Raw genomic sequence first — 12,224 nt, 5'->3', positions numbered from 1 at the left:
CTGAAATCCGCTTCTGGATCAAAGGGCTGCTGGTAACATGTCATCTTGATGCGAGTCTTGAAATCTGAGGTTGGCAATGTAGATGCCTATTCACTTGGCATATTTGGTGAGACAAGGAATGAAACAGTATAGATTTTTCTTTGAGAGACATTCTGGTACTGCTAATTGATTTCTACCTTGGTTGAGAACTATACATTATATCTTGTTTGGGTTCAATTTGTGGAAGGATTTGGCATTCATGCGTCCACCGTGGTGAGGGAGTGAGCTGTGTTGACCTAATGATTGTCTTATTTACAGCTGTGTACTTTGCACATTGGTGGGTTCTATTTTCCAACGAGCAGGATTCCTAATACCTCAAAAGGGAGGTTGAAGATGGCTAGCTAAAGGCTGGAACTGTGGGGACTCCACAGGTGTCAGTCTTTCTTTTGGCAGGGAGTTGCATAGAGTTTCCTTTCTGTTGCACAGGCCCTGTAGTTGTTTAGAGACTAATATTAAATATGTATAGATCAAATGGTTGTTTTGAATTATGTAAATCGAATAGCAACATAAATGCTATTGATATTTTTCTTACTATATTTTGGCATGCGTCAATGATCCAGAAGCTATCACACCCCCAGATTCCAGACCTCCATAGAGCATGGGAATTGGCTGAGTGAGGGGAAAGTGTGGCTGGGGTAGATGCTGGAGTGAGTCAGATGGATAGGGAGGGGGAACATGGTGGCATGCATTTGTGGGTTTTTCTGGAGGAAGGATGGGCCAGCGCTGGCAGGAATGGCATATGATCGGACCTGAGAGTAGTGGGTATATATCTCCGCTATGAGACTCTTAAGTACTCAGTGGTACACTAGCTTGATTAAGCAAGGATCGACGTATGACTCAAGTTTGGGAGTAGTTGCTACATTTTTTGCTGGCCTCATAACTTAAGCCTAATCCGTGTAAGCCGTACTCTAAATGTTGTCGTTTGCATTATAAGTAGTTCATTAGAAAATAATAAAGCATAGAAAATGTATTTTAGGTGGAATGTTAACTGGAAAAAAATATTTTGGGATCTGTTTGTTTCAGGACCCACAACAGCAAGTTGGAGGAGAAAAGAGTGTGGTCTTCGTTAAGCAGCACTTTTTTGGGAGGGGGCTGTCAGTTCACATAAAATAAGTAGCATCTTTTCTCAAGTGTTTGACTTGCCTAAAGAGAGACCAGACAATCTGTTGCGTATACCTTCTACTTCGGTCTGTTAGGGTTTCACAATTCTGCCAAACTCTGGTATTTTCAAAAGTCCACTAGCAGTTGAACCTCATATCTAGAAGCATACAACTCTACCTAGAATGCAGCGATTTTAATGGTCCTGTGGATCAGCATGCTACTGTAGCATTGTTTGTCCCATGAAGATGGGTCCTTCTCTGCTAGTACCTCATAACTGGTCTTCTGACTGTCCTGCAAAGGAGTTAGCAGATGATAGTTAGGACTCTGAAAAGTGATCCTTTCTTCAGCTTTTTCCTTCCAGAACCTTGTATCATTTAAAAGAAAAGTGGCTTGGCGCTATGTAGGTCTGAGCTGCTAATCCAGGTGAAAAGCATAAGCGCTCTCTTTAGAAGTAGTTTATCAGACAGATAATCCAAGTGGTACTTCTAGAATAGTAGATTTACCACATCCACAAATTTGGCTCTGTCAGTGTTCCTGATTTTTTTACCTCCATGCTCCCCCAGCTATAATCGTACTAGACATACACAAAGCTTTTTGGTGTTTATCTGTTTTATCTTTGTGCATAATAGGGCAGTTTCCTCCTGTAATGCTGGTATCTACCCTCTGCCTACCTGCAGGTGATTCCGCCGGGCGTGGTGCCCATCCCGTGCATCCCCTGCTGCCTTGTTGTGACTGATGACAAAGTCTTCACGTGCCATGAGGATTGCCAAACATTCTTTTTCCGCTCGTTGGGCAAAGTTGAGCTGCCAGACGTGGAATCTGTGTCCACTGAGACGGGGAAGGAATATTGCATTGTGGTGAGTGGTTGCAGTCATGTGGAGTTTGCATCCGGGGGACATGAACTTTCTGTTCTCTTACCTTGTCATTCTTTGTCCGTTTATTGCGCTTGATTCCAAGAGCCTAAGTGCTCCTCACATTGGGTATTATCTCTCTGAGCCTGGTATCACAAAAGTCTACATGTGTCCCACCTAGCCTGATAAATCGAGACTACATGAGATTCTCCTCCCCAAATACTGCCTTTTTACATGCAGTCTGTCAGCGCTTATGACAGTCCAATATGCGCTCATGGCCCCCAGCAGAAACTCCTACATGTGCCAGCCACCTTTACTTGGCCAGCCACCTTTACTTGGGTCCCACGTTCATAGCTTCCCTCCATAGGTGTCCTACATAATTCCCTCCCTTTTTCCAGCACACATACCTCCCCGTTCCGAGAATCTCCTACACATTTTGGAACCTTTTGTTAGTCCCTCAAATACCATTTTTCCATACCAGCCTCATTTAAGAGAAATTGTTAAGACATGCTAGCGGGCCATTTTGAAACTATCTTACACATACAACCCCCTCACAAGTGTTCGCTACCCTCTCTGCCCATGGGCATTTGTAAGCCCCCTAAACATACATGGCCCTTTTGAGAGTCTTTTACTCATACTAACCTTCCCACAAATCTCTTATGAGAGCTTTCCAACACATAGCCAATCTTTAGGAGAATGGCTTACACCACTGGCGCCCTTGCGTACTGTTACTGGCCCCAATTTTCAACTCTATACACTTCTTGCCCCAGTTACAAGAATCCTGTAACGCACAAATGTCCGAAAGTAGTCTATTTGGTTAAGAGCCATCTCTCATTTTTAGGAAAAACATTGTTTCCCATTTAGATTAACTATATGTACATTTATCTTGTACAGATATCCTGAAAATGTGGTGTGGCTCCGGCCATTATGTGCTTATGTTAGAACCCCTTGACTTAGACGTACTCCTACGCTTTTTGATAGTTCTTTACACCAACCTTACTAGCCCACCCTGCTCAGCCATAGCCTCCTTAGCAGATCCCCATGCAAATATTGCATTTATTTTAGTATCTTCAAATACATACCGTGTACTGCCTATGTTACAAATACCTCCCACCGCTATACTTAATCGCGAGAGTCTCTTCCACATGCCTTACCCCACAGGACAAGATGCCCTGACTTTTACACCACTCTGCAGGAGTGTTCAACATATACACTACTTCAGAAGAGTACATCACATGTACATCACCAGCTCCTTTCATATAGCTCACCCACATTTGCTCCCTTCAAATACCTCAAACTACCCAGACTCCTTAACACTTAACTCTTGCAATTTCCAGAAAAAACACTGCACCTCCTTTGAGAGTCTTCCACAAATGCAAGGTCCTGGAATCTCTCTTACTCCCTGACATAAGAAACATTTATAGTGCCAATTACATACAGTCAAAGCAGCGAGATTCACTTCTACATAACTCACTCATATGAAATCCCTTAGCATACCTAACTCCCTACAAGTCCTTTAACCTATCTAACCCCTGTATATAATTTGCTACACAATCAAGACCTCAGCAAGACTCCCCTAAAAGTATGTGTTCTCTTGATGACAATCTCGTAAGGATAAAGGAACCTTTATAGAAAAGGCTTATCATGAGGGTCTCTTGATGAAATCAGTGTATCCTAAAACCTCATAATCATTGTCATACCATAGTGGTGGCTGTTCAAAGAAACCAGCATTTCTACATGTTTTTGATCCCAACTGTATGTCTTTCTTATTTTTGTATGCAGGACTTTTCCCAGGAACAGAAGCACTTCTTGCCACCTTGGATCTTGTATTTTAGTTGTGTTGCAGAACTGGAACGATTCCTCTCAGCACTAGGGACAGTGTGGAAATCTATCTACCAGGTATGTTACATCTCATAATCATGTATTATGCACTGGCCTGGAGAGTGACATTCACCACCAGGCTATATGAAATGAATACTAGAACACCTGGCATTCTCTCGCCTATCTCATTTGATCACTGCCCGGAAAAAGAAGCACCCCAGAAATGGATGTCCTTTGTTACTAGCTGGAATAAATAAGGCCAGAGGCATTTATATGCATTCTCCCTCACTCTGTCACTCGACTGAATAGAGAACATTTGTATACTTTTTACCTCCTATCACCGCCTTTAAGGAAGAAAGTTGTCGGGCATTTCATTCTGTCCTCTGTGACACGTATGAATAAAGACTCCATCACAGTGTTTTTAATATGGTTTTCTGGATTTTCAGGATATGTTGATGTTACCTAGACAATAGATTAGAAAGCCCCACCATTTGTTTATGAAATATAACCTAATTCGTACTGGGGAGTACATATAGTGACTTGTTACCAAACAGCCAATAAACCCTTGGTCAGCTGTTAAGATCCAACTGCACATTTTAAACCTCAAAGTGAATTGCATCTCATCTGCCAAAGCCATATCATCTGGATGTATGGCCACCCTGACTGCCTTAAAATGACAGCACAGTATCACTCTCTTACTTTCTGAAGATGTACTGAATATGCTCTCACTATCTTCCCTGGTCCCTTTTTATTGAAACAAGGACATAATTAAGTTACTAAATTGGTTAGTATAGATTTATCCTGATTGTGTACTTGGTTATAATTTAAAGCTGTATTTCTAAATAGGCATATATAATCAAAACAATAAAACCACATTTCTCTTACGAAATAACCTGTGATCTAACAGACATGCAGTGAAAAACATGGTTCACGGATACCTGAAGTATTCTAATGATTCAGAACTAGGATTACAACTTATTTTTCCTTCTTTGAGCACAACGGACGCTTTAAACACTGCAGAATCTGCTTTAGCTGTACTGTGTTCTTAAGAGAAGAGACACTTGAACTTCTGCTTCAGCAGTGCAAAAATCATCAGGACTTGTCGAATGATACAGACAAGATGTACATGAAATCCGTCTGCAAACGTATGGTGTAGTGAAAGTGCAGTCAGTCATTCTAAGAAACTGAATTTGGACTTTGGTCTCTTCCAAGGCATGTGTTCAAAATGTCATCCCTCATTATATGTATTTTAAAACCTTGCTTCTGTGTCATTTTCTCACTTGCAGGAACATAGCCTATTCGATTCCAAAATCCCAGAGGCATCTGGCTTTTGACTGTGCCTAGTGTGCTCTCGGTGCAGGCCTTGCATTCAATACAGCTCCTCTATTTGCAGATTCTAGGGCAAGGGCCTGGCATTCACACAGCGTGCGTTCTCCCATAGGGGTTTCAGTGATGCAATGATAATTTTATTTGATATTACTATGGAGGTCAGAATTGTGTGTAATTTGTGATTTCAACTGTGATATACTGTGTAAGATGTCACAGATGCTTTGGAGTAGAAATGGTTGGTTAGCTTACCATAACGGATTTTCTATCATAACATAAAGTGCTCTCAAATTTAGCTTTTTGAGTGAAAATCGAAAGGTTTTTTTATTATTATTATTAAAAACAATAATTTCCCCGAATGTATTTTCATTTAGTTATTTTTTTGGGTGGGGATTTATTATGATGTACTCCGTAACCAACTAAACTAACAAGATGATGTGCACAGCCTTTGGTAGTCTGCAGCAGGTACTTGGCTTGGGGTAGGACTGTTGTTCATACTCTGTGATAAGTTTCCATCCAACAGAACACACTATTCACAGTCCTTGGCTCTGCAGGCTCTGGGTGTAGGGTTGTGCTATAGGTGATGCCCTGCATCTATTGCCTTTGCTTGTAGAATCCATTGTCTGCAGCATTTGGCCATTTGTAGTAGCCATGTGCCTGAGTTCTTGCCCCTAGAACACCCTGCACAGTGGGATAAGGGTTGCCCTTCAGCCACACCACCTTCCCTTTCATAGTTCTAGAATCCCCTTATCCTCCACATTTGTCAGTGTGAAGCAGGCATTACCTGCTCTTGGCCCCTTGTTCCAGAAATCCACTGCTCACTGCTTTAATAATTTACAGCAGACTTTAAGGCCACTGGGCATGTCCTTACACCACGCCCATTAGCCTGCCCCATAGCCCTCAAAACACTATTCACTTAGTTATCCAGTATTGGGGTATCTTTAATAGATTCACATGCCTGAATCATTCCCTGTCGTCGAGATGGGAGCCCCACGGTAAAATACAAAAGAAGTGCCATAAGTAATAAATAGGCTAAAAAGGCCAAAAGCCTATCTGTCGTTTTCAAAATAGGACCAAAATTTGGTTCCAGCAAATAACCTGCCAGCACCCTCTAGAACACTCCCAGGAGAGACAAGTTCTCTTCAGATTTTCACCGCACGTCGTGTGGAAGGGAGTCTCCCTGAGTGTTACTCAGTTTTTTCCTTCTATTCAGCTATTCTGAAGAAAATGTCAGACAAGAAAGGCCTCTTCCGCCCTTACAAGACCTGTGGGAAGAAGAGGGTCCAATCTAGATGATCTTCATAAAGACTGTATTTACACTCACTTCAGATGAGGAAGAAGGATTGGCTTCAACTTCTCACAAAAGGGCTAGATCACAGGAAAGATCTTCAGGTGAGGGAAGAAAATATCTCAAGTCTTCCCAAGAAAAACCTGTAAGTAAAGAGAGGAACTCCAAACATTCCTCTAAGCCAACTTTGTCTGTGCCCTCTACGCCTGTCAAGAGAGAAAAAGATTGTCCAAGATCCTCTTCTACTGATTCTGTGAGTAGAAAGCACATAAAGAAATCAGTGGCGACAATGACCTCTGTCATCGTCGACATGTGTGACTTAATCGACGTCGACGGCAACCGTCACAACGACAACGATTCAGTCCCCTATTTAATCGACAAAGATTTCCATTGTGACAAGACCTTCATCGTTTTCACCCGTCGACGACCCATCATCGACAAAGAAACCGTCAGCGAAAATATCGTCGACGACGGAAACACTGCCGGCGACGGAAACACTGCCTGCGACGGAAACACTGCCGGCGACGGAAACACAGTCGACGACGACATCTTCGACGAAGACATCGTCGACAACAACATCTCCACCGGCTATGACAACGCAGTCGACGACAACACCGTTGACGACGGAAATTCCTTCAATAATGATTTCTGCACCGTCGACTAGGATATCTCAGACCATGACTGTTTCAAAGGCTTTTCTTCACCCGCCTTTGCAAGATTATAGTAAAGTATCACCTTTACTACCATCTCACCTTTCGGAAAGTTATATGGAGGAGGAAGATGATGAGGACGGACTATATGGAGTAGCTCACAGTCCATCTGAGCTACCTGTAAAATGCCAAGATGACGATGATGACTAGGAAGATTACCATGAGGCGCATTATTATCAGAAGCAATATATGGCTCCTCATCATACTTATCAATTTAATCCTCGACAGGAAACACGCCACAGAGAGATGGCTCTTCTACCGCCGTCACTGATTCAGGATCTGCAGGCCATGTTGGCAGATTACCGACAGAGATTCCCTCCTCAGCAAATTCCATCAGAAAACCCGGTCCTGCAAGTGGAGGTACCAACAACAGTACCAGAACCTCAAATACCTAGTACACCGGCAAATGCAGTGAGTCCAGTTCCAGCTGACCCTGAAGTTCAGAACACTTCCTCTTCGGAAGAGGAAGTGGAAGAAGGTGAATTACTGGATCAAACAGCTGTTCCAGATCCTTGGGATGATTATGTAATCCCAACACCATCCCCTCCTCCACACTTACCTTCGGATTCTCTCCCAGAAGACATCGGGGGGTTTCACAATTTAATGCAGAGGGCAGCCAATAGGTTCCACTTACCTTTCATGGTGAAACAGACAGAATGTTTTCTGTATGATTTTAAAGAGGACATAAGAAAGGTGGTACGTTCGATTCCGATTAGCGACTATATAGGGCAGGAGGGTGTGAAGAAAAAAGAAAATATATAGAGTTCCGGAGCATAGTCCATCTTGCTTGGACATCCAAGGCCAGATTCTGTCATCTCTCAGGCCGCACAGAGACGTTCGCAGAATCGGGCAACGCCAATTACTACTCCTCCGGACAGAGAGGGACGTCGGATGGACCTTATGGGAAACACATTTCCGGCAATGGCAGCTGCATCAATTTGAGCAGCAAATGCTTTAGCTATTATCGGCCGCTATGACCGTCAAGTATGGTCCGATATGGCGGGGATGATAGACCTCATCCCGGAAGAAAACAAACAGGACCCCCGAAAGATCTTATTGGAGGGTGAAAGGGTTGCCTCTGAAACAATTGATTGTGACCTAAACATTGCAAACACAAGTTTTAGGCAGTTGGCGGGAGCGGCAGTATTTCGACGCCAGGGGTGGCTGAGGTTCAGGTTAAGATTCTGGACATGGCGTATGATGGAGAGTCACTTTTTGGTAAACATATTGACGCTCTTCTGGCGATAAAGAACGATACAGATACCGCAAAGTCATTAGGAGCTCTGCAATATAGAAGAGTACCATTTAGAGGCGTCAGAGGGTGAGGATTCGCCACCTACAAAGGCAGATATCAAAGAACTCAACAATATCATCAATATCGCCATTCTTACAACCTGCCATCATATCGCTAATCTTAAACAGCTGGTTTCTCTCGCCAGGGAGGCCGCAAGCAAATACCACAACAGGGTCGTGACTCTGGCAGAAAGCAATGAGTACATCAGGGTACCAGTCAAATTTCCCTCCCTACCTGTGGGTGCAAACATTTCTGCTTATGCACAGCGGTGGCATGAGATACCATCTGACCGCTGGGTGTTGGACCTAGTCACTAAGGGCCACACCCTAGAATTTATTCAAAAACCACATATTACTCCGCCAAGGGTTCCCCTCGTCTTCGCTTATTACGAAAAGAAGTCTTGATCATGCTCCTCAAGGAAGCTATAGAGGAAGTACCATCCATTCAGAGAGGAAGAGGTTTCTATTCTCGTTTCTTCCTAATAAGAAGGAAGTCAGGAGAATGGCAACCGTTTCTGGACCTAAAAAAACTCAATAAGTTTCTCAAAAAACACACGTGCAGGATGGTGACACTCTCCGATATTTTGGGATGCTTAAACAAAGGAGATTTCATGACTTTTCTCGATATGGCGGACGCATACTTTCATATCCCAATTCACCCGAAACACCGGAAATATATACGGTTCACAGTGGCTGGTACCCACTATCAATTCAAGGTGCTCCCGTTCGGTCTAAAGTCAGCACCACGGATTTTCACCAAGTGCCTAGCACCAGTAGCAGCAGCCTTGCAATCTCAGGGGTTTAAAGTTTTTCCATGCCTTGATGATTGGCTGCTCAAAGCTGCATCAAAGCAGGAAGCCGATCAGACAACGGCAGTTTGTCTCAATCTATTCAATACATTGGGACTCACTCTAAACAGGGGGAAATCAAATTTTCGTCCAACCCAAGCCATTTCGTTTCTCGGAGCATCCCTGGACACCGTCCAATGCAAAGCATTCTTGTCACAAGAGAGACGGATACGACTCCAAAGGTTGGCAGGGACCATTTAAAAAAGAAAGTCAGTTTCTGTACGAATATTCAAATCGCTGCTAGGGATGTGCTAGTCAGCAATAAACTTAGCGACTTTAGCAAGACTAAAGATGAGACCTTTGCAGGAGGAACTACAGAAACAGTGACAACAAGCTTTGGGATCTTTTGAAGATGTAATTCGAATCACAACAAGGATGGTGGAGGCACTTCAATGGTGGTCTCAAACGACAAACCTTGTTCAACGTCTAACCTTTCTCCAAAGTACCCTGGATTTCATTCTGACGACAGACACCTCCATGGAGGGATGGGGAGGTCATCTGCAGGATTTACAAATCCTGGGAAAGTGGCCTTTGATACAGAAAAGTCAACTCCAACAGATTGGAACTCAAGGCTATATTCTTACCTCTCCAGGCGTTCCTTCTGAGAATAAGAGGTTCCTCAGTGCTGGTCCGTACGGACAATACGACCAGCATGTACTATATAAGCAAACAAGGAGGAACGAAATCCATAACGCTATCTCAAGAGGCTCAGGAATTATGGGAATGGACAACGCTCCACGGAATCTCGTTGAGAGCCAAGCATGTCAGGGGTCTACACAATACTCTGGCAGATACACTAAGCAGGTCTCAGTCCAGCTGCCACGAGTGGGAGCTAGAGCAAACACAGGTGGACAGGATCTTTCTCAGATGGGGGAAACCAGCTTTGGACCTGTTTGCAATGAGGGAGAACACAAAATGCCAGTTTTAGGCCAGCAGGCTGCCACCACCGGGGTCAAGGGGGAATGCCCTTTTAATGCGATGGTCAGGGATTTATGCCTACACCCCCCCCCCCCCATCCCATCCCATCCCATCCCATCCCATCAATCCCCAGGGTGCTAATCAAGATGAAATTGGAAGGCTGTCGCCTAATTTTGATTGCACAGCGTTGGCCAAGGCAGTATTGGTTACCGGAGCTACTTCTATCATCACAGGACAAACCCATTCATCTTCATCCGTCACCAAAGATGTTATCGAGGAACAAGGGCCAAGTGATCCATCACTTGAACACATGGCTCCTGAATTCCTAGAGTTTAAGGATCTCAATATTTCACAAGACTGTAGAGAAATACTGGCTAAATCCCTTGCTGAAAGCACTATCAAAACATATTGTCTGAAGTGGAAGAGATTATGTTGCTGGTGCGAAAGGAACAAAGTTCGTCCAGTGCAAGCCCCCGCTGAGCAGATTTTGCCATACTTACTTTCGCTAGCTAAGTCGGGCCACACTTTTTCTTCAATAAAAGTTCACCTGGCGGCAATTTCCCTGTACAGGAAATCTCCTCAGATTCCTTCTCTCTGTTCATCTACTCTCATAAAACAATTCATGAGAGGCCTCTACCGTGCTTTTCCTCCGGGGCGCGCACCTCCTCTAGAGTGGAAACTCAATGTGGTCCTAGCACAATTGATGAGACGACCATTCGAACCATTTCATAAAGCAGAACTTAAATTTCTTACATTAAAAGTTTCACTCTTGCTGGCTCTTACTTACTTCTGCAAGAAGAGTGAGTGAACTGCAGGCTTTTACAATAAAGAACCTTTCTTACAATTTACAGAGAATTATGTAGCCCTTCGGACAAATCCTAAGTTTATTTCGAAAGTGCCAACACAGTTTCACTTAAATGAACCGGTAATATTGCAAACTTTCTTTCCAAACTCATCTATCCCAGCTGAATGGGCTCTACATACATTGGATATCAAAAGACGTTTGAAATTTTATCTTCACAAAACAAAAGAAATAAGGAAAACAAATCAACTACTGGTGGCCTACGATCTAGGAAAACTCGGAACCGCAGTAACGAAAGCCACAATCGCCAGATGGGTTGCATCTGCGATACAGTTCTGCCATGAAAAAGCAAATAAACCTCTGACAGTGAGGGCTAAAGCGCACTCCACAAGGACTGTTGCTGCATTTACAGCTTTGTTTGCTCGAGTGACATTAGACAAGATATGCCATGCTGCGTCATGGAAGAATGTCCGCACATTCACAAGACACTACTGCTTCCTGTCTGCGCAGAAGGAGGTTGCAGTGGTTGGACAGGCTGTATTGCATCATCTTTTTAACTAAGGTCAGATTCTTTAAGTTTCATAAAGAACACTCTCGTTGTTTTTCTTTTTCTAATTTTAAGTGGATTCAGTAATTGTACAAATGTATTTGGCAATTTATTACTTAATATGATTTATGAAATATGTATATATATTAATGGTTATATCAACTCTCTCTGCTTTTACATTGCTATAGAGTATAATGCTTAGTGCATGCGTTGTGTAAAAGGTAGTGGATAACTATTGGAGGTTTAAAATTACACGTCTCCCACCTTCCACTAATGACAGTACAATTAGGGTACTGCTTGCTAGTTTGATTCAGGCATATGAATCTATGAAAGATACCCCAATACTGGATAAGAAAACAAGTTACTTACCTGTAACTACAGTTATCCAGTATTGGTATCTTTCATAGATTCACATGCAACCCAAACTCCTCCCCGTGGAGTCAGTTCTCGTTGATTTCGGGTTTACTCACTTACCACTTGTGCTTGGAAAATCTGAAGAGATCTTGCCTCTGCTGGGAGTGTTCTAGAGGGTGCTGGCAGCTTATTGGCTGGAACCAATTTTGGTCCTTTTTTTGAAAAGGACATAGGCTACAAAGATACTTTTTAGCCTATTTATTACTAATGGCACTGCTTTTGTATTTTACTGTGGGACTCCCATCTCAATGACGGTAATGATTCAG

The 12,224-nt window shown here is 43.2% G+C and overlaps 1 protein-coding gene across 7 annotated transcripts in view; it reads left to right on the top strand.

Moving 5' to 3' along the window:
- The window catches only part of PLEKHM2 (pleckstrin homology and RUN domain containing M2), a 416,125-nt gene that overhangs the window by 387,001 nt on the left and 16,900 nt on the right, over positions 1–12,224 (top strand). For all 7 annotated transcript variants that reach the window (XR_014962413.1, XM_085608943.1, XM_085608947.1 and 4 more), the window contains 2 exons: positions 1,818–1,997; positions 3,774–3,890. Coding sequence is in view for 6 of the 7 variants with exons in the window: in XM_085608943.1 (XP_085465069.1) it covers positions 1,818–1,997; positions 3,774–3,890 (297 nt within the window). In the remaining variant the exon portion in view is untranslated. The remainder of the gene's footprint in view (positions 1–1,817; positions 1,998–3,773; positions 3,891–12,224) is intronic.

This window comes from Triturus cristatus, chromosome 1_2 (assembly GCF_964204655.1).
Source record: "Triturus cristatus chromosome 1_2, aTriCri1.1, whole genome shotgun sequence".
Lineage (NCBI taxonomy): Eukaryota > Metazoa > Chordata > Amphibia > Caudata > Salamandridae > Triturus > Triturus cristatus.
The sequence above is the reverse complement of the archived record's forward strand: the minus strand, read 5'-3'. Positions and strand labels throughout refer to the sequence as shown.